The sequence below is a fragment of the Folsomia candida genome, unplaced genomic scaffold, assembly GCF_002217175.1.
Source record: "Folsomia candida strain VU population unplaced genomic scaffold, ASM221717v1 Fcan01_Sc004, whole genome shotgun sequence".
Lineage (NCBI taxonomy): Eukaryota > Metazoa > Arthropoda > Collembola > Entomobryomorpha > Isotomidae > Folsomia > Folsomia candida.
The window spans coordinates 2,059,066-2,086,317 of NW_019091196.1; the positions used below are offsets into that span (position 1 = coordinate 2,059,066).

At 35.4% G+C, this 27,252-nt stretch overlaps 1 protein-coding gene across 2 annotated transcripts in view; it reads left to right on the forward strand.

Annotated features, from left to right (window-relative positions):
- The first annotated feature begins 3,751 nt into the window (after positions 1 to 3,751).
- Positions 3,752 to 27,252, forward strand: part of LOC110848293 (Down syndrome cell adhesion molecule-like protein Dscam2) — a 102,887-nt gene continuing 79,386 nt past the window's right edge. For both annotated transcript variants that reach the window (XM_035851022.1, XM_035851023.1), the window contains exons 1-4: positions 3,752 to 5,780; positions 15,462 to 15,643; positions 26,589 to 26,727; positions 26,867 to 26,936. In XM_035851022.1, coding sequence (XP_035706915.1) covers positions 5,645 to 5,780; positions 15,462 to 15,643; positions 26,589 to 26,727; positions 26,867 to 26,936 — 527 coding nt within the window. In that variant the 5' untranslated portion in view covers positions 3,752 to 5,644. The remainder of the gene's footprint in view (positions 5,781 to 15,461; positions 15,644 to 26,588; positions 26,728 to 26,866; positions 26,937 to 27,252) is intronic.

A 27,252-nucleotide genomic window follows, 5' to 3' on the forward strand; every position in this document is an offset into this window, starting at 1 on the left:
AACATACGACGACACGAAGGGAATATCTAATAAATATTCTCTTTGATAAAAATTGGGATTGATTTACGAGCAATAAAATTACGCACCAAACCGAAATTAAAATGACTATAAAATGAATTGCTAGAATAATTAATTGAGATATCAGGGATTGAGGTGACGATTAAGCCATTACGATGATTAAAACTAATAAACTATGATTCTAAATCATATACAAACAACATTTCATTTTTGCCTAATCCAACGTCCATGAAGGTCGGAGGAGTTGGATTGCCTTTGGACGTCGTCTTGCAAGGAAGACTGCGCTTGGGGAAGTTTGTGGCGATATCAAAATTGTTGGGTGCTTCGGCATGACTAAAGACAAACTGGTAGAGATGCTATATAAAGCAAAAACAAATAAATCCATTAATATTATTTTCATGAAGAGAAGAAGTAGAAATAAATAATAATTAATTACCGATAGTGAATCTGTTTAAAGAAAACGTCGTTCCAGTCTTGTACCAGTTGGAAGCTTAATTATGGTACGGATAGTGTCGGGATGATCGACTGGGAGTTCCATCTTCAGTGCTTCACCAGCTTCCTTTTTCTGCCGTTTAATATCCTGTAGAAAGAAAACAAAAGGTTTAATTTTTGTACGACATATTAAACGGATTAGACATAGGATATTTGTTATTCCAGAACTAACTACTTATTAATAATACTTACAATACACACACACCTCAATATGTTGAATTTCTTCGTCGATTTTTCGTTGTTTTTCCATTTCTTCTTCCTGTAATTTCTTTAATTCCTCCTTCTTTCGTTTCTCCTTTTCCTGATCAGCTTTTAAACTTTGTAAGTAGGCTTCGTCCTGCTGCTGACGTAAATGTTGCGTCATGTTCCGTTCATAGCGATCCTGTCTTGCAGCGACAAGGAAATCTTCATTGTCAGCAACACCTTGGTGAAGTCAAGGGAGCACCACCGAAGGATCTGTTTCTCCTTCAATTCTAAATGCATAGTAACTTTGTAAATAGTGTGGGCGCGAGCAGTACATATAATACATAAATATAGCAAATCGGTATTAATCAATTTTACCTTTTCACAATTGTCATTCGATTATTTTTTTAGAACAATAAGAGCTAAGAATGGCAACGTATTCTCTCAGGTTCACTAGCCCGGAAACTGAACAGGCCCAGAACATGTTTTCATGCACAGAGTCGTTAAAATCTAATGTCGCAATGGTATCACCAGTTGACGATCCTTTGCCGACACGTTTCTCATCTTTTGCATAGACCAGCAGGACTTCCTAAAATTCAAAATTACCAAGTTAAAAATACAAATGTTCAAGGGAGACCGTAGCAGAAAAAAGTCCTCCACAGGAGTACAAATAGTTAAGTAGAAAATATAGCTATAAGGTAAATATATATTGTGTAAAATAATTTACCCAGCTTTCAGTACTGCATTCACACGGCAGAATCGACCTTGCCATCTGATTTTGCCTGGTAGCTTCTCAACTCGTCGGATTTCTGCTCAAAGTACCGGTAAATTCCAGCCCGTAGGAATAACTCCAACATTTGTCTGTGGTATCCTTGACATTGTGAATTTCCATCGGCGTTGAAAAAATCTGACACGATCGGAAGTTCCTTCAACTTTCTCACCAGGTTACGCATTACGTTGGTGCCTAAATTTAATGATGAGCACAAGTTGTCCCCAAATCTTCTGTTGAGCGCATGGAACATCTCTTTCATTTCTGGTTTTAAAAGATGGGCATAACATAGATTGTCCTCGTTTTCAAGGATGTCATCACTAAATGATCTGTGCAGTAAAAGAGTTTCGTCCTCGGCAAGCTTTGGAGTTTCTCTTTGGCTTCTGAACTCAAGCATGGATAGGCAAGTTTGACACTCAATTTTGGATAAAATTTTTTTGAGCCACCGTCGAATTGTGCTCAAGTCCGCCAACTTCAATCCAAGATTTTGCAGTGTTCTAAAAGATTAAATGGGAAAACAAATAAGCACAAAAGTTCTGTCCCTTGGCGAGTAAAATTAAATGGCGAGTAAGATTAAGCAAATCTACCTGTATCCGTTTTGTTTGCATGAGTGTAGGATCGAAATGCAAATTGTCTGCTCAAGAGGAGAGTAATGGGCGTTGCTATGAAGGTTATCATATCGATTGAACTGCATCAGCATGAAGGCCGCCATACTTGGTGACTTTGCAAAATGACTAGAAATCATCACAGGTGTTATGGTAGTCTTAATTTTCATAAATTTAGTGGTCAGTCTCTTATTTTCGGTCGTGAGCTTCGTAATCTGATGCTTAAGCTTTGCGATTTCCATATCCCGTAGCTTAATTTTGTCCAGCAGAGAATTTGAATATTCTAGGGAAGAGAAGTTGCAATTAAATTTACACAAACATAAATAATATAATTTGGCAGGGGTGAGATATTTACCTACTACGGTTGTAGAAGTCGATTGATTTTGTAAATTTCCAATGCTACTATTTGACAAGGCAGGCCTAGGCGCATTAATTGTAATTTTAATTGGAACAGCGGTTGGCGCTAGTTTTCCAGTTGGAAGAATGTCGGAGGACTAGAAGTGGTTGACACAAATTTGCTTGTTTTTCTGAATGCTTGTGATACTTGGTGGCGAATGATCCAAACCAAGGATTGTGCACCATAATAAACATCTAAAGTTCGTAATACAGAAATTTAGAAATAGCACATCAATTTGCAGCACCAATTATAGATGACGTTACCTATTAATATCTGAAGGGAACGTGAAAAATTTAATATTTTTGTCCTCACGCACATTTTGACACCCGGAAAATGCACAATAATGAACCATTTTTCTGCAAAATAACGATGCACCAATTTGTAATGCAAATCATACATGTACATACTTCATGTTCATTACATTGCCACCGTTACTGCGATGGAGGTCTTCAACCCTTCCTAAAACTCCAAACAACAAGCCCAACCAGATCGACAGATTTGACCCCTGCATAATTAATTTATCACGTTAAAATGGCATATAAAATAGAATATGGCAAGGATTGCCATGTAATGTGATTGAGCAGGGTACCTTGAGTGGTCACACTAGTCCAAGAGACGATTCGTCAATTTAAGTCTTGCGAATGACGAGATTGACAGTTATGCAGAACTGAATCAGGAAGGGGCCGACCAGTTTGGGTGGTGGGTGAAGGGTGCAATCTAGAAAGCATAATCAGTTATAGTTAATTAATTATTCAATCTTTTCTTGCTTCGGTCAGTATTAAAAAAGAAGCCTAATTTAATTGAATTTAGATTTCATGATTTGATTTCATGATTTGAAGCAAAATGGAATATTTCAAGAATAATTGGCTAAGCTAAAAAAATGAATGAAAATACTTTAATAGCAAAGACATATATAATTACGAAACATAATTGAACTCTCACCACAATTTTCATGAATTTAAGCTGGCTAAAAATTGCAGGATTTTGGCGTATTGCTGGATGGTGAGTTGGAGGATTTATCGACCCAGAGCGTGTCACAATGCTCTAAATAATACAAATTACACCAGAATTAAATCCATGTAAATGGTGTGGTATTTTGCGGAGCAATTTTTGATTATATGTATGTAATAAATAATCTGCAAACCAGCCTAGTCACAAACTCCACGATAGGTACACGACCCGTGTGTCGTAAACGTAATAAGCAGTATATTGATAAACTGCAAAAAAGAACATTTAATCATTATTTTGACACTTGAGACGACTTATTTCCAAATTACTCACCCTTGGGAAGATTTGCAGTTTTGTTTAACTAAAAATGCGTTTACCACGATCCAGACATTGAATATTTATGTTGCAACGTTATGGAATTTTAATAGTAATAAGTAATACGTTTAGAATCAAGCAGTTTATCTTTTAAATATTTGTTTTCTTAATTTTAATTAACATTTTTCGTATGAAATGAAAAAGAGTAAACATTTTTAAGCAGGTGAGTGTGATTTGAGATTGCCGCAGATTTGGGTGAAAGTAGGAGTAGGATGTGCCACCTGCTGCTTAGCTCCGCCCCTCCCCTGACCGTTCCCTTCTGAAATGCGCTATCTATATAGAGTGCTGCTGCAACACAATCTCTCATCTATGGACTGGGGCTCTCTATCTCTCTTCCCTGAACCGGGCAGTTTCGGTGGGTGCATTGCTTAAAACGTGGAGAAAGTTGTGGGCACGTGCTCAGTCTGCTTTCACTCGCTCGAAGCGAACAACTCGCACTTCTCGCTCTCGGCCTCCGCAAACTCGTCATGACGAAATCCACTTTCAGCTAAAATTACACTCAAGCTTCACCAAATTACCTTGAAAATAGTGCTTCAGTTGAAATTGTTAAAATTTTGGTTTCTAAATACGTACCGAAAATTAAAACTAAAAGAAGCCTACGATGAAAAAATCTGAAAAACATATAAATAGAAATTTTTCTTTTTTTAAAAAAGAGTTTCACTTTGTTCCGAAAATTGCAATTGTTAAAATTTTGGTTTCAACGTCATCGAAAATTAGATAAAAATGAACCTATGATGGAGAAATCTGAAGAACACAAATTAATATCCCAATTGGAATAAAGAAGAACGATCGTGCCTCCAATTTGCTCAGAATCTGTCACAGTTTTGGTGGGTAGATAGTAAAAAAAAAGTGGAGAAAGTTGTCGGCTCGTGGTCAGTCTGCTTTCACTCGCTCGATGGATAACAACTCGTCTCATCGCAGTTCCACTTTACTCTTCGTCAGATAACGTGAATCTCACTCCTCAATATCAGTGATAAATTTATGTGTTTGTAATTTATCAGTAAATTACTGACAACATCGGTTGAACTTATGTGTCATTCTTGACGGGTTCCATTTTCTCGTGAAAATTCAAAACAATGCAAAATCCAATAATAAATTGTGTCAAATGATGTAAATTAATGTGCACTTTTTTTCAACTGAGGAGTTTCTGTGTTTGTAGAAAATAAATGAGTTGTTTAAATTCCGAAAGGTGTGTGATATGAATATTAGCGTTATTTATTTTTTACTATGGGGCACCCTAAAATTAACTGGAGTACATGCAAATAAACAAAAATCGTTTTCGAAAATTTAGTTTTAATTGCTAAGTCGAGCACGTAATTTACTATTTTCCCATGACGAATGTTACTCATCTCTTCAAGAAGCTACACGAATCTGCTTCAAGATATTTTATTTATCGAGTTTCTGTATAATTAGAAACGTCGTCAAAGCTATACCAATATATAAATCTGTATTCCTGGGTATTTTTCATGATTTTTAATTCCAATTGCCTGACTTGATTACATTTTATAAGTGACATGTAATTTTAAGTAGGCAGCATCTGTTTAATGCTAATTCCTAATTAATTTCACGTGAAACTGAATTAAATGGTGCTAGCTTCGCTATAAAATAAATACTGTTCTCTGCATGTGTTTCGGGCAGATTCGACTGTTTCACATTCCGTAAATAAAATAGCGACGCAAAAATTGAGAATCGCTACTACAAAGTTTTTTATTGGGCAAACAAGTGCGTCATAAATACCAAAATTTATTCTATTTGTGTACCGTTCCTTTGTGAAATTTTTGCGTGGCCTTACTAAAACATAATTTTACGGTTAAATATTTTAAGTTACAAGAAATAGTATAAAAATTAGCAAGTTAAATGGTGAAACCAACGCTCGAAGTGAAAGTGAAATCCGATACGAAACGGGTGGTTCGAAATTTCAAGTACAACTCAAATCTGGGGAAGAATCTTTTTTATGCAACGCTTCTGTTTCTCGAGCTGACTCTTTGTCAAGGTAAGATTTTGCAAGCTAGGTACATCTGTAAATCGTAGATAAGAATGTCGTTTTTTCTCAAAGCTCATTAAATTGTCCAGAATTGAAAAATGAATTTCCATGGCCTAGAAACGATTAAAAACGTGTTGATTTGAACGATTTTAGTAATAAGTAATCGATTCCTTATATTTTATATCATTTAAATTATTTATTTAACTCTACTTCCATTTTCAAATAAGTTCAACGCCATAGATAATTATTCAAAAAATAATAATTGAAACACTAATAAATAAGATCTCTAACCAGTTTTTTCGATATTCTAAAGCTTGTAATAATTAGTTACACAGAATTTCGTTTTTAAGAAATTTTTATTTTATTTAATTCTAAGGATTTCTCGTTTCATTAAAAATATTAAATTTGTCACAATTTTTCCTAACCCCGTAAAACCCACATCATATCACGTGATCACATCACATAAAAATGGAACTTGAACTTTATTCTCTTGTCGACGTGTTTGTTTATGCTTGTCGCTCCCAAATGAGGACGGAGACCAAAGTGGAGTGAAAGTGGTTCTGCAACGACGAAGACCATCTTCACACCGACTTTCACTCTTTAAGAGAATTATTTAACACTACGAGAGACACCACGACAATGGTGCAGACAGATTAGCAGGGAAACCACAAAACTCACAAAGTGTCACGTCACTCTCAAAGAAAGATGTTTATTACGGTTTCTCTTACTTTGCGGTTCGCGTGGAGAAAGTTGGTGAAAGCAGGAAAGGGATGTTACTAGAGACAGAATTATGATGCGTCTCGTCCGTGTCAGTTGTTTAGTCGTGGTTGGTTTCCTCCTGGTTTTTCGCGTATCTTGAATTTCATGGCGTCATGAAAAAGAGGCAGAGTGCGTAAGGAGTATAAAATACTAAATAAATTTGTCCAGAATTCGAAACAAATCATCACCGGCTAAAAATTTAGAATTTTTGACAAAATGACGAAAATTAGTTGATTTTATGCAATTTTGTAAAATTTAGATTAGACGGATTAGAACAATTAGGATTAGAATAAGACTTATTTCGGCAAGTAATTTAATTTTTGTAAACATTACCAAATCAACTAGATAAATGGTTACATTGAGAAAAATTTAATTTGAAATTTATTCAAATACTGGTCAAAGAAATTTAATGAAGTACAATTGACAAAATATTGTTTGTAAATTTTGAACTCTAATTTTGGCCATTCATGAAGCAACATATGCAACTTTAAGCCTGCAATTGAACAATTTCTTTAAAATAATTTTTGACATACTTCCACGTCAGTTACAAAAATTAACAAATGTGGAACTTAATTGTTTGTAAGAAAAGGTAAATATGTTCGCATTTTCCAAGTAATGATTAAATGAAATGAAATCAAATAGAATGGAATTCGACAACGATTTGTAATGTAATTTTTGTTCGCACATTATCGAATTGAGCAAAACAAATTTTTGAACATGAACTTCGGTTAAAGTATAATTAAATATTTTGGAAAATTGTAACTTATTATTTAGTTAATTTGATTTGGCTTTTGGTAAATGTTCCCCAATTTACCGTCTGTGTGGGAAACTCGCAGAAATTTATGTTTCCATTCCCTTACAAACATCTCAGGGTTTACAAATTTAGTGTGAATACCCTCCATAAATAAATTTTTCAATGTTTCCCTTCCTCCACCCAAAAGCCATCGAAATGCGGCAGAGATAACGATAAAGTCGACTTTGGAGGATTATTATTGTGCTTTTGTTTCCTTTATGAATTTCATCCGAGCTTTTGTTCCTCTTCTTTTCGCCATTGTTTTTTTACGCCAGCGCCGTTTTTGGGGAGAGATATACACAAGGAAAGATGAGAGGTTTTTTTAGGAGCAGCTTTCTCTTTTATGAGATCCTTCTCATTGCATGGATATACGACAAGGGTTTCGTGGGGATAAATGTGCAAACTATAATTTGAACATTTTATTTTATCTGCTAAATATTTAGGAAGGGGAACATTAATTAAAGTTATCATCGTTTATTTACATAAATTTTCGAAATTACGAAGGACAGGAACAAATTCATGATAACCTTATAAGGTAATTTGCTAGAATTTGGTGAAATAATTTTGCAAAATTTCCACCGTTATAGATCACTTTTACTTTACTCGTAAACTTACAAATCGTTTAAAAAAATTTGCAGAAGAAGAACAACAGATTAACCGTCAACTTATCATGTCGTAATTTCTTAAAATTTTGTAACATTATTTGCAAAACTTGCAGATAAGTTCGTCATATTAACTTTGTGGTCACGGATAAAGTATCTGTATAACATTTAATCACATAAATGGTTTGTAATTACTAAAACGTTGTCTAACTCCCACAACATTCTGATATCGTCTAAATTAAGATTTCCCAATTTATTTCGTAATTGGTGGCAATTTTTTCAAAATTATATTAAGCGTACCAAGTTTGGCGAGAAGTCTAATTTTGAATATACATCTAATCATTTTTAGATATGCCTTTCTATTAAAAAGTGACACCGTTACAAACAAGGGCGTCTTTTTATTTTATAAAAGTTTGCAAAATTATTTTTCAAAATTTACGAATTTTACAAAATTATCAGGGTGAATTGCCTAAGTTATCGTTTTTTAAAGTTTCTGTAGCTATATTATCCAGAACCCTAAACTTTACATATATTCGTACATATTTCCGTATATCCACCAGTTTAGCTTGTTGCATTGCATTACTGTCTTTTCCACGGGATGAACGAGCGCCCTAAGTAAAATAAAAGTGCATCTAAAAACAAACAGCACAAAAGATCGTTCTCATCATTTTGCTAATATGAACCAATGTGAAATGTAAACTTTATTCGCATTCCGTGCCCCCATTCGCTTTATTTGCTCGTAAAATTACGTGTCGAGTACAAAATGAATGCAAGTGGGTCATGACCGAACGTATAATTAAACTATTTACCTGGTTGGAATGTAGGAATCATTTTTCCTCCGAATTTGTAGTTCTCATGAAAGCATCAGTTCTTTCATATTGACACAAATTTCTGGGAATATTAATTAAAATTATCATCGTTTATTAAGTAGCGGCAGCTACTTTATGTGAAGACTTTGTCCGTCTGTCTGTCTGTCTGTCTGTGTGTCTGTCTGTCAGCAGGATTACGGGAGAACGGACCAAGATAATCTAAATCGGTTTTCGACATTATACATAGGAGCCCAGGGGGAGGATCCTATCAACTTTTGGGGGCAGCCGGACCACACCCCTTGGCGCCAGGGGGTGTGGTCGGGGCAAAATGAGATTTTTAGTGCAATTTAATCTATATATGAAATAGAGTGAAATTAAGTCATCCCGACTTGTGTCAGACCCCTTGGGAGCCAGGGGGTGTGGTCGGGGCAAAATGAGATTTTTGAAAAAATTGAATCTGTAGATGAAATACAGTGAAATTAAGTGTTCCCGCGATGTCGTGGGAGTGGTTGGGGTGAAATAAGTCTGAAGCTACTTCCGTATGCGCGTTTGCGACGGTTTATTTACATAAATTTTCGAAATTACGAGCGACAGGCAGCAAATGCATGATAACCTTATAAGGTAATTTCCACGAGCAAAAATATTTCTACACGTTTGTAAAGGTTACGAAAAGAAAAGAAAAGCTTGCGAACCTTGAATACGTTGGGCGACATATATGTTTTTTTAAACATCACTATTCGGTTGAAGGTTTGGCAGATTTCTTCTGTAGGTGAATTTTCGAGTAAAGCATTAAACTTATAAAGAATGTATTCAAACTAATAAATTTCCTGAGAATAAATTTATTGCAAAACGTTCCATCTGAAATTGAAACGAAATTTTGCTTCTAACGAATTAAAGCATACCATAAGTAAATTAACCATTTTTAGAATTTTTGGCACATTTTGTACTTTTTTGGACACATATCTTACACAATAATTGTCTCCCGCGTTTAATTTTTCGGCTTGAGTAACACATACGTGGCACAATAAAATTTGCATGTATCCAGATAAATTAATTTCCTGAAAATAAATTTATCTTAAAATATTCAATCTAAAAATTTAACGCTTAATTTTGCTTTTAACGAATTAAAGCAGAATTTTAACATATCCAAAAAATACACCTGCAATCCATTGACCTTCGACATTAATCTGGTAGGAAGTTATTATCTAACCAATACCTGTACAGAGGATATATCTGACTTCACCAGATTTTAAACAGTGTGCTAAAAACCCTTCAGTACAAATTTTGGACAAGTGGCGCGACATATTTTTGATTTTTTGAATATCATTTTTTGCTAATATATTTGGAAGATCTGAAACACATTCTTCTGGTTATTCAAATTTTCATTATCTGCAAGGTTGCAGGTTTCCACCACATTTTAAGTGTCGAACACTTGCGAATGCTCATTTTCACTCATTCCGAAAAGAATTTGATACTTTAAACCACGTAAGTGAAAATTATACTTTTTGGGCAGGTTGGACGACATATTTTATTTTTTTGGACAAAGTTCTTACAAAAAATTTTCCCCAGATGTAGTCGTTTTTCCTGTAAAGTATAAAACTTGCATGCATTCAAATAAATCGTATTATTATTAGCCAATTCCCTCCGGCTGCTCCCTCACGCAATTAGCAAAGTAAAAGCCATCCAGAAATATATTGCGCGTGGGAGGACGATCCCCATCCGTGTGTCATGTCGGAAGGTGAAAGTTAAAGTGACAGCGTGATAAATTCGCGTAACTTTAAGTGTCTTGTTTGATCTCGTTTAATTCGCGGAAATTCCAAATACATAAAAGTACGGGAAACGGGTCTCCTTGCCACCCAAACGCTGGGATGGTTCGGAGAGAAAAAATATTTTTTTAGCGAATAGTAATTATGGTTGTAAAGATTTAGTAAAAATTGATCACATTCGTTGTGTACGATGCCTTAAGTAAAGTAAAACTCGAAGAACTCGAAACAGATTTTTGTTTGGGTGGGATCAACATCAAGGCACTTACTTATATGACTGAAATGTCTGTCAGTCAGTAGGTCTCGGAAATAGTGTTAGTTGATTAGTTGTCACATATTGAGGCAATTCACGGCTTCACGCGAGCCTTGGTAATATCGTACAATCAGTAAATTCCGTAACCTTACAAACTTTTACAAATGTTTCAAATATTTCGAAGAAAAATTAGGGAACAAATTTTTGTAAACAGATGAAGGTATTTATATCCCATTATTTTTCACAAGTTGAATAAATTACGCGCCATTTGTAATTTTTCACAGGGCTTCATAAGTATAATGCAATCGACAGATGCTTCTTTTTCGTTGTCAAACGGGAAACTGGTCGAACAGGTTGTCGTCTTCAAGTTATTTATATAATTTCTAAAATTTACGCCGTTTACGAATCAAATCCACTCCAGCTCGGGCTTTAGCAAGTTGGGCGAAAGAGAGCATTTTCTATTTTGGCTGCATTCCCTCTTTTCTGTTTGTCAGTGTCAATTAGATTTGAAGGGTGCACTTCAACCCGACTCGTTCATTCCGATCGCTACACAATTCCAATTCTTCGAATCTCTTCAAATTTTAATGAGACAATACAATTCTGCTCCCACTCTCCAACTGTCCAAAAGTCTAAGCCTTCACTCACGACAAACCAAACCAAACCGGGCTCAAGGATGTGCACTTTCACTGAAAGTAGATGAGTTACTTTGCTTACGTAACGTTGAAACGTGAAAATTACGCAATAAGTGAAAGTAGATCCACTTTCTTCGATTGTTTATCTTTTACTTATGCGTCCGAGTCGATTTCATTATGGAAAAAAGTTGGCGGAGGAGGAAAAATTATATATTTTTAGATGAGATGTGGCATTTGTTTTGTCTACTTCTAGGGTTGCCGTTTTTATCCGACATTATCCTATCCGATCGGATAGGATAATGTCGTGAAGTGAAGTAAAGGGAGGCGAAGTGAAAGCAAATATGAAATGAAATGTTGAAACGACTCCTTTCTCCAACAAATTCACAGAGGGCAAAATATTTTGTCAAAATACAGTGGGGCAATTTACGCCAGCCATCATAAATTCGTAACCACGTAATGTTACGAAGAACAGCTTACGAACCAAAAATATGCACTCTTTAAAACCCGGTATTAAAATAATATCAAAGGCGGAATTCATCTTTAACTCTACGAAAGTGGTATTGAGAAGTAATACATTATAGTAATAACTCGGTATTTAAGTTTCACTATATCGGTAGTAAATTTTTTTACGGACCGGTATAATTTTAATATCAATCTGTAGTAACTTTTATACTGAGAAATTAATGCCTAACTACGTGACTACACCATATTTCTAACAGTTTCCCTTTTATCTTCGGTTGTGTAAGTTCATAAGCAAAAATTGCATTCGAGATGTTCCGAAGTTTCGTCAAAAGTTCGTAAATTTACGTGGTTACAAAGGCTGACGTAAAGACCCTCACTGTAGTTTGCCCAACTCTGCAACTTCACTTTCACTTCGTCTCTCTGTTTGGATTTCATTTCCTTCTCGGGCTCTATTCCGGTCGAGGTGGGGGAACGAAGATATTGCGTGAATGATGGGTAGTAACATAATGCACGATGAAAGCGGGCGCCGTTATCATTTTAGAGATGAAAGAATCATAATCTAATTTGTTGTTTTTGAAAATTATGAGTTCAGAAAATTAGGGGAGAAAGAACGATCTTTACTCTCAGGAATTTTAGGAGTCAATTATTTTTTTGAAATATTAGGAATCTGGTTAAAGAGAAAGTAGTGAATTTTTAATATGGTGAAAGTCCATGGCGATACCGGAACTTTTGAAGTTTTCACAATTTTTTGGTAATTGATGCAAATTAAGTAGCAATTTTCCCGTATGACAATTACGGCCCCATTTCACTCAGAAAAGTTGCCGGATTTTTCTGCAGAAAATTGTATACGGGCAGATATGTGCATAAATAAATTACGAAGAATTATGTTAATGCACGAACTGTTCTGTAACATAGACAGAAATTTTCTGCAAAATCATGCAAGTTTTTCCTGCACTTGTGCAAACTTTAAATGTACCAATAAATAAATTTCCTACTGTGCAGAATAAACAAGATTTCCATACAGGTTGATATGCTGCTAAATTTGATAAAGACAATGTTTTCCATGGCGGTGAAAATGGGGCGAGTTATCCTATTTGACAACATTATTTACCAAGAGTCTTCTGATTTTATTGAGAATTTGGTAGTCAAATTTTTATATAAATTTTATCAATGAACCAATTTCTGCCCTGCAGGTAAAAGAAAAACAGGAGGAATTAAAGAAATCCGTGAAAAATTGAATTTTTTTCATTTTTTTCTTTCAAAAAAATGTCCCTAAAAAATCTTAACTCGTGCTAATTTTGTTATTTCAAAAAGAGTGAAAGTGGAGAAAGCACCGTAATGCTGTCCGCACCCTCCCTGATGTTTACCATGCCGGGTGGAACGATGAAATGATGCTGAATCGGATGGATTTTACCCCGCTGCGGTTGTTGTTTACCGGTTTCACTTGTTTCATCAGAAGAAGGTGCCGTGTTTGCAGTACTCTTCGAATTTACGAGTTCCTACTCTTAAAAATACGGTGTAAAATTGTTCGTGTTACAAAATTTTAAAACCGATGTGGTAAAAAAATCGTAAGAAAGTCGCAATAAATCATAACATTGAAAAAACCTACTTTAAGCAACTTTGCGAGGCCTTTTAAGATGGCATTAATGCCATCTTGGTAGTTAATGGCAACACATTTGGGTGGAAAAGACCCCCACTGGCCAACTACTTGGCCGATCATGCCCATCTCCGAACTCATCCTTACTTTTGACCCGAAGATGAAGTGTGCAAAATTTCTAGTCGATAGCTTGTGTTTAAAGAGAGTTATCGTGCGCACAGACGGACGCACAGACGGACGGACAGACAGACATCTTGGTAAATCTATAAGGCCATCTTAAAAGGCCTAAAAATAGTATTCGATGCACTGGTAGTGAAACGAATTATTACCAAATTGGTAGCACGACCTAAAATTAATTATAATCGGCTGGTTTCAAAATATAGCCCAAATTTTTAAGCGTGCCCCTTCCGAATTTTCTCTGCCTCGACAACGCGAAGAAGAGTGTGTGTATGGATTTGTATTTGCATTTCCACTCGACCAGCGAAAAGAGATAGTGGTGAAAGTGGTGAAAGCGAGAGAGGAACCAGAACAGCGTGGAATATTGATGTGCTGGGAATTCTCTCCGGCCCAGGGCAAATTTTAGACCTGAATCACCAAAGAGAAACTCCGTATTTTGTTTTGTTTTCAAAATTACGGAGAAATTCATAATAATAAATTTTAATTGGTATTCAAATGAGGTTCGTATGTTCGGGTGAATGGGGGTGAATTCACGTTATGCATTTTGGCATCTTTCATTAAATGTAATCATGCTTTCGCGAAAATTATTATTGCGAAATATTGCGAGATAATAATACTTATCTGGTTATGTGAGGTGCCGAAAATGAGAATTTTAGACGAAACAAAATACGATATAATTAAAGTTAGGTATGAAGGAGGACGTTTACAAAATTAAATATTACAAACAACTTGATTTGATTTAATTTGATTTAGACCTTTATTCAAGTGTTAATAGAAATCAGTTTACAAAAACTGGTTTAAATTCTATGACACAAATAAGCAATATAACTATGTAAGCGAACTAAAATAACTAATAGTAAAAAAACATATCATTACGGTTAAAAATAATGAGTTCACGGCTTTAACAAATTGGGCGTAACTCATCTTTGGGTCCCAATCTCTTGGGAGCTTATTCCAAAGTGCAATAGCACGATATTTTATGGACTTTTGAGCGAAATTACAAGAATGAACGGTGAGAAGGGGCCACGTGCGTCTAGTAGAAGAAGAACTCTTGTAATCTTGCAAATATCTGAAGGCATATTTGTACAGAAAGAGATCACGACGCTCACGAATTGTTAAAAGATTATATTTAACAAGTAAGTCATTAATATTGATAGATTGACCACTAACTATGAAACTAGCGTGTTTTCGTTGTATATTGTCTAGTTTTATGTCAGGATGAATAGCCCAAATATCTACACTATAGTCAATAACAGAGTGTATATGGCTATTAATCATGATGGCCATGACTTTGTCAGTGAGGTGACTCTTGACCCCATGCAAATAACCTAAGTTATTCGAGACTTTCTTCGAGAGTTGTAATGCTCACCAAAATTTAAATTGGAGTCTAAGTTTACCCCTAAATACTTGAATGAATTGACATACTCAATTGCTTGACCATTCTCCAAAATGAGTGGGGTAGTAAAAGAGGGAGGAACAATGAAATTTGGTTTACGAAAAATTTGGAACTTGGTCTTTGAATAGTTAATAGTAAGATTATTATCGTCATACCATTTTTAGATGAGATTTGAAGTCACGAATTTGAACATTTTTAAACATTTACGAAATTTATCTCCAGCTATGAAACTTTGCATGCATAAAGTTTTAATATTCTGCATAACCAAACCAGAAACATAAATTCTTGCAAGTTATTTTACGCATTTATAAATTTTCTCAAAATTTCGTTTGCCTTGAGATTACACAAATTTAAGATAAGATTTCTCTAAGAGTTATCAATCACTCAAATCAAACGTTGCATACATGAAGACCAAATATTAATTTCAATTTTTTTGTAAAATTTCAGCCTGGAGCTTGTCCCTGGATGAGAATGGGCCCCGTTTTTTGGACGAGTGGAGCTCTTCATACGCTTTCAGTAGCAGATTGGGCGGCAGTTTGCGCTGTGGGGGGCACGGGTCCCCACAACCACGAGTCGAGTGGGTCTCCCGGGATGGATTTCCCGTCGGAAATGTCACCGGCTTAAGAGAGGTCAGTTTCTTTCCATATTTTTAATTATTTGTTCACATTGAATAACAAGTGTTTGTAAGGAATTTCATTTTCAATTTGCATATTTTGTTTAACGAAAGAAAATTGACATCATTGAATATTAGGTCGTGTTTCGGCTTTGAACATACATTCATATAAATGTTTTTTGTTCACTTTTGTACAGTTCAGTACTGCAGTTAATTACTGCATAAAAATTTGTAAAAAATTCTAATTCGCAATTTGTGGCGAGAATATATGTAATATTACTTATTTGCGAAAGTTTTAATTTGCAAAATTGAATTACAAAACAGGGATATGTAAAACAACAAATTTACTAGGATGGCAAGACCTTGAATTTTAGATTAGGGCCGAGAAATAACATGTGTGAATAACAATCTGGTTGAACCGTGTTTTCGAAATAATAGTAATTTCACCAATTTGGAAAATTTGCTGAATTTTTCAATTTCGAGTGGTAATAAATACTTCTAAGACCAGGAAGAATACAAATATTTGCCGTTATAATCATAAAGTATATAAATACTCGATTAAATTTGGACATCCCTGAATTTTAATCTGGATTAAATGTGTCCAACAATTACAAAATTGTATAAATTTCACATCCGCTCAGAAGTATGCAATTATTGCGAAATTTCAGCTTTTTATCCCATCCCAAATAATTCAGATTTCACAAATTGTTACACGCAATTTGCAGTATTTGCTCAATTTTGCAAATTTCTAAAAACATAAGAAGACAAATATTTGAAAATATAATTTCACCCATGAATAACACCTATATTAAATTTAACAATTAATCCCTGGCTAAATTTCACATCGGCTCAGAAGTCATGCAATTATTGCAAACTTTCACCTTTTTATCTCAACTTTGTAATTTTGTTGAAAACAATATCATCCAAAACTGAGCGAAATGGGAGTAAAATTCTAAAGGAAATGTTTCCCATGTACTTTTCTCACTTTCTCTTTCTGCCTCGCTGCTCCCCTTCTTCCTCGCAAAAGTGAAATAACGGACTCGAGGTCGTTGCTCGTTCTGTTGCTTTCACCTCTTTGTTCTCAGAATCTGCTCGAAACAGAATTTCGTTTTATGGTAAAACCCACAAGCGCCACTCTAAATAATACTACGTAGAAAATTTGAAATTAAAAAAATACGTAATATTTGAATGCGCTGAATTCTTTGACACTTTTAAAATTTCTGAAAATATCAAACCCTTAAAGACCTTAAACACATAATTTTAAATTATAAAAACGACAAAAATTATTTTTTCTTAATTTTTTTTGGTAAGTTGAAAAAGTTAGAAGATTTCAAAACACCAAAGGGTTAATTTTATAAATAATTTTTAAAATTTCCCCACTTGCTCAGGCATTTGGAAAAATAATTGGTTTGGTTGGCTCGCAGGTTGAAAAGTTGTATGATCTCATGACCCTAAGGTTTGCGTTTGCTAAAAAAATTTTGTAATTACTTCGAAAAAAAGTCCTTAAATTTAAATATCAAATTCTCATTTTCATATTTTATTTTTTTCTTTTAAACATTTTGTTCCTCCAAATTTCCTAGTGTGTGTTTAATCCTCAGATATTATTGTAACCCAAACACACAATGCATCCTGTTCGCTTATGAGGGAAAGTGTGGTTTTCGTGGAGAAAGGATTACTAAATTTGGTCCTGGAGAGAGAACGAGTCGCCCAAAAAGAGAAAGCAGACACGAACATTTCGTTTGTTGGGGAACTAGCAACAATGGTTCGTTGAGTTATTTGATCCTGGTGATTCCTCGTCCTCCGAGTGGTGAAAGTGTGGGACGAGGAGGGAAAACCAGGTGGGGTGCTTTTTATTGTGAGTTGTGGCCTGGATTCGATTTGGATTTGAAAGAGTTATAAATTGCGCGTTTTACGATACTTACTTTCCCCAAACTTTCCCCACCACAAAAGATTCACAGAGAAAGAAAGGAACAATGGGAAGATGTGATCACGATCGTAACATGGAATCCAAATATTGTCTGGGACGAGAGGAAAGTGAAAATATAATAAAATTTGGAGATGATTTGAATACAGAGAGTTGAATGGGATAAAAGGTAAATGAAGGAATAAAAAATGGGGTTTATTTGGGATATTCATCACAATTTCGGTGTAAATACTCGGCATTTTCATGAATTATGTTCAATAAGGAGTGATTTTAAGTTAATAAATTAACAAATGTCGTTTGTCAAAATAATTATGCGATCATTAATTTTATAAATTTAATGTAGCGATATTCTGCCTATGGATCTAATTCTTTTAAAATATGAGTTTCTTAAGTAATAACTCAAATTATTATTTGTGCGACTTTTCCGTCGTTAAGACTTAATTTGCAAAACTAAATTATCCATTACTTCATAATTAAATCCAAAGAAACTCCTCTGGATACTAAAAGCAATTGAAAAATATTCTCAACTAAATTACAACTTGTAAGCAATTTACGTAAAATTTACATATACATCTGGTAATTTTCGCTTCAGATTTTCTATTCAATATTCACAATGGCACCTAGGAATTAATAAAACCACACGGAAAGCTAATTTGACTCGTACCTGCAAGGTTAAAGGACAAGTAAGCTAAAAAATAAAACCTACCGTGAAAAATTCACTAAAAAAGAACAACTATTTAATGTAAATGTTTGGCACCGAATAAATTATATGTAACTTTTGTAAATTGTTTAACAAAGTTGAGAAAGATTCGTTGCAAATTTCTGTAATTTTTTTTGTAGGTATGAAGATTACAAATTTTGCTGGGTTACAAACATCCAAACGTAGTGTTTCAATATTTTTAGAAATTATGTAAAATTACGTAGGAACACACTTCCAGTTGTCGCATAGTCCATCTGAGTAAAATTATGAATATTTACGTCTCCATAATTTTTTCGGGAATATATAAATATAATAATATATAAATATATATATATTATATTTAAAACAATGTAATTTTGGAAAACACAATTCAGAGCATTTCCACAACTTTGCAAAATAGTGCATGATTAATTTGCAAGTCTAAACCTTCATGGATCCATATCTTAATTTTATGACGATTATAGAATTATTTTCATTTTCGCAAACTAATATTTGATAATTTTTTATTATCCCGAATAACTTTGACTTGACTACCCCCATTGCATTCCACAAGGAATAAATTACTTTCCTTAAATAGAATGAGACACTTTTTTCCTTGGGAGAAAAGTGGTCCAATTTTCTCACGAGGTGAAAGTCGTGGTGAAAGTGAAATCATGTCTTTTCCCCAAACTTGGTTATTTCCAATTGTGCATTTGTGTATTGTTGGCGTGAGAGTGACAGCTCCTTGTCGGAGCAAGTGAGAGAGAAAGCAGATAAAAGGAAGAATATGTTTTCTCTCGTGCGTGAGGATTTCCATTTTTTGCATGATTCCTTACTCCACCTCATTTTTTTGCATTAGTATTATTTATTCAGGGTTAAATAATAAGGTAAAGTTGTAATTCGCCATTTTCTGCCAAATATTAACATACATGTTATTACGGTTTGAGCGTATATTTAACGTGAATTCTGGAAATTTCAAGTGACTCCGTCATCCGTGTAAACAATTCATGAGTCAATTCACGCGGGTCTTATTAAAATTGTAAAATCCGTAAAATCCATAAAGTTACGAAATTTAAGAAATATTCCTGAGGAAAATTAGCTTATCAATTTTTCTAAAAGAGATACTCAGATCAAAGGCGCCTTTATTTCATTTGTTAAAATTTAGTAAAATCATTTTACAAAACTTACACATTGTATTGAATTACAAAGTACTGTATGAATTGCCGAATTGTACTCTTTCTCACCACAAATTACGAATACAACATATTATTTTGATAAAATAAATAAATGAGAGACTGAATGAACGTGTGCTGGTCTGAGTGAAAAACTGGATTTATATAGTGCATAAGTTAGTTTAAAATGTACGAGTTTGGCGACATTGATTTATTTCGTAGAAGTTAATTTAAATAACAAAATGGAATTAGATAGGGTTTGGCAACGCGCTTAAAAAATTCACTTGTATTTTAATTATTACAATTAAATATGCACGTCGTTTTATTACAATTCTCGATTGTCGTTTAAACATGTCATGTTTTAATATGCACTCGAGTGAAAATGAAAATAAATTCTGAAAAAAAATCAATTTCAGAGCATTTTAAGGAATGAATATTATAGGAATTTTTATAATATTAAATTATTACAAATTTTATGTCTACAGGAGTAAGTTATTATTAAGTAGCTTCAGCTACTTTATGTGAAGACTTTGTCTGTCTGTCTGTCTGTCTGTCTGTCTGTCTGTCTGTCTGTCTGTCTGTCTGTCTGTCTGTCTGTCTGTCTGTCTGTCTGTCCGTCTGTCTGTCAGCAGGATATCAGGAGAACGGATCGAGATAATCGAAATCGGTTTTCGCCATCATACATAGGACCCCAGGGGGAGGATCCTATCAACTTTTGGGGGCAACCGGACCACACCCCCTTTGGCGACAGGGGGTGTGGTTGGGGCAAAATGAGATTTTTAGTGCAATTTAATCTATAGGTGAAATAGAGTAAAATTATGTGTTCCGGAGTTGTGCCACACCCCCTAGGCGCCAGGGGTGTGGTTGGGGCAAAATGAGATTTTTATAAAAAATTAATCTATAGATGAAATAGAGTGAAATTAAGTGTTCCCGAGTTGTTCCACACCCCCTCGTCGCCAGGGGGTGTGGTCGGGGCAAAATGAGATTTTTACAAAAAATTAATCTATAGGTGAAATAGAGTGAAATTAAGTGCTCCCGAGTTGTGGTGGGACCGTTTGGGGTGAAGTACGTCTGAAGCTACTTCCGTATGCGCGTTTGCGACGGTTTATTTAGTTTTAAATATGTAAGAAATTATATTAAAAGTTGTTTTAAAAATTTGGGTATTTGTTACGGTTTTTGATGATGAGGCTCGGCCGGTATGTCAAATATTCCGAATTGGCCGGGGTCTGCGCTTTTCCATAAGACCAGTGTTGCGGTCGTAGTCATACCAATCTGTGCCATCTATGAGGAGGGAAGTTGTCGTGACCTTGACCGTGGTTGCTACTTTGTTTTCAAGCAGCTCCCGGCGCTGTCGCAGAAGGTTATTTCGAATTCCTCTGAGCTTGGGGGGAAGATCCTTCTCCAGTCCGAAGCCTTGCCTTCCGAGCCTCCCTGCGTTCTCAAAAAGAAAAGTGGGATCGTGATTATTATTAAATTTGACAATCAATTTTCCACTTCCGATTGCTCTAATTGAGTTTATTCCTGGTTCGTGTCCACCCAGCTGGTTGAAGATCCGATTCACTTCACGGTAAGCCTGTTGTTGGTTATTAGCCCGAGTTCCTTTCACTATCACATTATTCTCATTCAGTTTGCAATAGAGATTTTCGGTCACTTTCTCAAGGTCGTCAATTTTCTTGCTTTGGACAGCAATCACTTTCTCTTGGGACGCAATTTTCTCCGTGTTTTTATTTGATTGCTGCTGGATTGTGTTGATCTTTTTTTCCCAGTCGTGAACTTTGGATTTGATTTCTGCGAGATCAGACTTTATGTCTTTGACCTCACGCACAAGGGTGAGGAGGAGCTCTCGTTCGCTGAGATTTTGATAATATTCGTCGCCGTCATTATCGTCGACTTTTTTCCTTTTGATGGTGTGTCTCTTTCCGGGATTTTGAGGGGTGGTTTGGGCGACGTTTTTGGGAGTGTCGAAATTGTCGTCATCTTCCTCACCTGACACGGATGACGGCATGGTGATAGGTTTTGAGATAGGAGGAGTCGTGTGATAAACTAGTGCTGAGTTAATTGGATGATTTGTGTGCTAATTATTTATTGGGGCGAGTTGTTTTATGGAAGAAATAATTCTGCAAAGGTTTCTTGTTAATCTGCACTATTTTTATAAAGTGGGTGTGACCCTTTTAATTAATTATTATAATTTGAAAAATATTACTTTTGAGAAGCAAAAGAAACACATGTGTGCAGTTGAACCTCGCTCATGTGGCCTGCACACACCATATAGTCGGCAGTTGACCCGTAAGGTGTGCACACTCCCTATAGTCGGCAGTTGACCCGTAACGTGTGCACACTCCTATAGTCGGCAGTTGACACGTAACGTGTGCACACTCCCTATAGTCAGCAGTTGACACGTAACGTGTGCACACTCCTATAGTCGGCAGTTGACACGTAACGTGTGCACACTCCCTATAGTCGGCAGTTGACCCGTAATGTGTGCACACTCCTATAGTCGGTAGTTGACACGTAACGTGTGCACACTCCCTATAGTCAGCAGTTGACACGTAACGTGTGCACACTCCCTATAGTCGGCAGTTGACCCCTAACGTGTGCACACTCCCTATAGTCAGCAGTTGACACGTAACGTGTGCACACTCCCTATAGTCGGCAGTTGACACGTAACGTGTGCACACTCCCTATAGTCGGCAGTTGACCCCTAACGTGTGCACACTCCCTATAGTCGGCAGTTGACATGTAACGTGTGCACACTCCCTATAGTCAGCAGAAAAAAAGATGTGGAATTATTGAAAGCTAGCATCGTTTACAAATAAAATTATTAGTTTCTCTGAAATATCTGAACATTGAATTTTGTCGATTGCTAAATTAAGATTCCTCTAGGTGACTCATCGTCTCAAAAAATCTCACAGCAAAAAACACAGCGCGAAAGCATTACTTGAGTTACATTAGCCGAATGAGCCGAACTATTTTATTATTTGACACCAGTAATTTTCATTTTGGCGTCTACATTATTCAATTTGGTATGATTTTTACGCCAAAATAAAAATAACTGATGTCAAATAATAAAATAATTCGGCTCATTCGGCTAATGTAACTCAAACAACGTGAAATGGATTTACGTTACCTACATACCTCACCATGATATAAAATTACTTTCCACACCATGATTTCGAAATTGTTTTCTGGAGCAATGAAATCGAAAATAGAAAATCTACGAACCGCTTTTGTGGTCAGTAAGCTAATTAATAGGATGGCGATGAGTTTTTTTAGATTAAGATAAGCCAGTTGTGTCGCCGATCGATTTTCAAGAGGTCTTATGTCTTTTCACTATTTTCGAAATTCCTCCTTTAAACATTGTCAAAATTTGGAGTGTATATTTGGCAGTGACCTGCTGTACAAAAGCGGTTCGTAGAATTTAAAAATAAATTCCCAGAACCGAGAAATGATTTAAAATGTCCTCATTTTTAGTTCTATGACGTCACAGACGATGAGTCACCGAGTCCAACGTTAAATACCTAAATTGAGAAACAGGACAACGTCCAGGCACATTCAGTGCATTAATTTTACTCCAAAATTCCAACAACTTCACTAAAAATAGTTACATAATACATTATTTTGCAATCCTCTTAACTCAAATTTTCCTACAATTTCCAAATCAATTCGATTTCGACAAATATTTAAATCCTTTCTAAAAACGACAAATATAGAAGAATTTGCAAAATAATCCGCCCTGTAATATGTCATCATTACATTCATCGACTAAAAAATGAAGACTTTCTTCTCCACCTTTCTCCTCCATTCGCGGAAGAAGAATTCGCCGTCCGAGTCCATTTTACTCCAATATTAAACCCACATAAATTTTATGTTGGGTCGAAATTCGATTTTATTCCGACTTTGGGAGCATAAACCGTGCTTTCTCCCGTCCAATTTCATCCGTCTCTTGGTTACCAGGTTGCCCTCCCCGTGAGCAAAATTGGATTTTAATACGACGAGGAATCAAGGAACAAGAGGAGAGGAATGAATGGAGAAAAGGACAAAATTAGAATTTCGGTGAAAGTCGGCGGCACGATTTATTTATTTCCTTTCTGCTTTCACCCATCGAGAACATAAATCAGGGGACAATTCCAGTCCAGGTGATGACACTGTGTTCTTCGGATGCTGCTTTCACCAAAATATGTGTTTCGACGAGTAATTTTGTTCGAGAGGATTTTAAATTTGGGATGAAATGAGTGAAAGTATGTACGCATGTAAAGCCATCAAGTCAGTGGATTGGATGGATGGAGAGACAGGTGTATTATGTAATCATTTATTTTACACGGAGTGGAATTACTTGCTGGAGCGATACAATTTGCGAAATTAGTGAGAAAAAGGGGTACTCATGAATAAGTGAGGAAGTCAGGTGTTTTATGACATAAACGTATTTATCTTTGAAATTATTACCGTTTGGTAACAAATAGAGACGTGAAGAAGAACAAGAAATGAAAACCTGGTCGATCGAATTAAATTCGAGGCTTAAAATCGTGCTTAACATAATTCTTATCTTTTCGAAAGATTAATTATTCCTGGAAAAATTCGTTTTCTTTCGATGAAGAATCGTTACCGGAAGTGCGTGCAAGATTACAAAATATTTATATCCACCAAGATCGACATGATTTTCAATCCGTATAGAAATTACTATTGATTTGAAAAGCGTAGTACGAACCTTTTTTATATTCCTTGAAAATTTGTGGTGGTAAATCGTTACCAGCGCGGTAAAGCCTAATTCTATCACAATTATGTAACCAATTAATTTTGAGTGCTTTCCACTCTCCTAAATATTGTCCCACCAAGAATGACATCTACTTTTTCGAGATGAACACCCCAAAGATTTTAATTGGGTGAAAGCACCCGTCCTGAAAGCAGAATTAAGCTCGTGGACGTCACAAAGCATGATTGTTTCGTGTTATGTATGGCTCTCGGGTTATGATGTGAACCCAATTTTGTCTGCATTTCACCCACAGAGAGAGAAAGTTGGATGGAGGGGAGAGCAAATTTAGCGGAGTTGATGAAGTGGTCGTGGTGAGAGTGAACGAGTGTTTGTGTGGCTGACCAAGTCCATCCATTTGCAGGAACGGAATTTGTTTGCGAGTGTTGTGTGGGTTGTTCTGTCTGGTTTTTGGGTGGTGAAGGCGAGATCAAAATTTACAATGGTTCAGTGAAAACAGAGAATGGAAACTTGGGGACTGTGTGCAAATTTTGGGATCGATTTGTGTGGGGGGATCACATTTTCTATGGGGTTCCCAATTATATATAAAAAAAATTGGTCACATGCATCAGAATTTAAAAGTTTTCAAGTTTTGATGACGATAGTAATTTAAACTGAAAGTATAACGCTTTTTTAATAAGAAAGATCAGTTATTCGCTGTTCTATAGCTCATTAGCAGTTTGACGCTACAACCCACAGACAGATGTTTCGTAAAAAATTGATTTTATAAGAATTTCTGGGATTTTTATTGGTATTTTCAGACTTTAGTGACGATAATAAATATATAGTGTAAATGTAATATTCAAAATGAACTTTAGGTTTCTTTTTGATCGACTGTATAAATACAAAAGGCGTTAGGACATGGTTTTGACGAATTCGCGGATGAATATCTCTGGCGGGGAGTTGAATTTTGAACTGATTTTTTGTAGGCTGTAAGATCATACTCTCAGAAAGATATGTTTAAAATTTTAGGGCGATAGCTTCAAAAATGCCCCCTCCAGTGCCCCCAGAGTTGGAAGGAGCCAAAAAAACACTTTCCAAACTGAATTACTCATATAGCATGATAACCCAAGAGGTCAGAGGTGGATGATTGTTAATATTACAACCCTAGATAATCATTGCATGAAATAATAAAAGAATCCACAATGAATTACATAACGTTGTGCCTCCATCGTCGCTGATACTTTTTCATGAAAATTGATAAATTGGACCGTGCATAGGAAAATTGACCTGCTGACCTTGAACGCGGACCCACTCGGTCAAATGAAGATTGAGGGCAAAGCTCTAAGTGTCCCAAATAATATTAAATTAAACAGTGAAGATTTTGTGTAAACAGTTTTGGAGAACGACCCTAGCTAATCAGCTGTCGCGGAATCCTAAAAACCTCGTGAACTTATTTGGAAAATTAATGGTCAAATTTTTTAGAAAATAAATTTTACTAATCTTTTTGTGTCCCCTACTGCAGAACTATTTTATCTACAAGGTACAAGTGACAAAATAATAAAATTATTGCGTTTTGGTTAGTTAAATTATTTCTGAAGTTCGACATCGAAAACGACGGGAACTTTTCCAAAAATTTTATAAGGTCTGATGAAAACTCAGTCCGTGGGGTATAACCACTTATCAAAATTTTGTCAAAAGTACTTACAGTGCAATATACTATATGTACCTTGGATAAAAACCACGTTAGGGATTTTTAGCATCAAAGTCGTAAAATGTGGGGGCCTTAAAAGTGGAAGAGTTGCGTTAAAGAGCGCATTCCATTAAGATAAGTATGAAATTAGACTGCAAAACGGACTTAAAAGATAAGCATGAGACAAAAATTGTTTTATATAGTGAAAAGCATGCTGAGTCCCTTAATAATAGTCGCAAAGACGATTTTTGCATCAGGACCTCAGAAAAAAATATATCGCTCAACGCCATTTTATAAGAACACTGGTTTGGAAAACTAAAAAAGGACACCTCTCCAAATTTGACCTTGCCTCATTTCGCAGAGTACACAAAATCGGAAGCCAGATATGCTTACCTATAGTTTGAGACATGGGCTTTCAAATAAAAAAAGTTAGAAATCTCTACGACTAAAAACCATCCCGCAATTAAGGTATGAATTCGTCAAAACCATGTCCTAACGCCTTTTGTATGTAAAGCTCGCATTTTGCACAGATGAAATTTTATAATATCCAACAATTCTCACTTAGAAATTTTCGACAGTAAAATATAAAATGATAAAACAATGAAAACTTGTTCCATTTTTAAAAAGGATACTTAGAAATTTCACAAAAACCGTACGGCTAGTAAAGAAGTTCTTGAACATTACTCGAAATAATCAATATTTTTACTTTGAGAACTAAACAGTGTTTCTGATATTTCTATCAAAAAATCCAATTCAACTGTATAAATGTAATTCAAAAAATATTAATTCGCTTAATCCATTTTCAGGTGCTGCCAACCGGAAACATACGCTTTCTCCCCTTTTCCGTTGACAAGTTCCGACCCGACGTTCACTTTGCGACGCTTCAGTGCAAACTCAGTAATCCGTCGGGAACAATCATCAGTCCGGAAGTCGTGGTTCGTGCAGGTAAGAAATCCAGGGATAACTGAAAGCAAAACTTTCTGGGAAAACTTACACAAAAAATAATGAGTTTTCCTGCCCAAATTTTGTGTCGTTATGTCATTTTAATTGGAAATTGTGTTCTTCATCTCTGGAATTCTTGCAGTGCTGGACACCCCGTTCCACATCCAAAATCCGGACGTGGCCGTGATTCGGGGAAATAATGCCATTTTACGGTGAGCTTTATCTCCCCTTCTTGTCATTAAGAAAATTATCTCATCATTTAGCACATATTTGGACACGTGGTCACATCAAATTAAGAGATGTTTGGCTCAAAAATGACTCGTATCAATCAATCACGTTGTAATTAATGTATGAAAAAGTTGGAACTTCGTGAACATATTAAGGCAATTCACGCAGTCATTGGTAACTGTACAATCCGTTATTATTGTAAAATAATTTTACAAGGTTTTAAAAAATAAAGAGACGCCCTTTATCTGAATAAGTTTACAAAACATTTTAAGCTAATTTTCCTTCGAAATATTTGTGAAA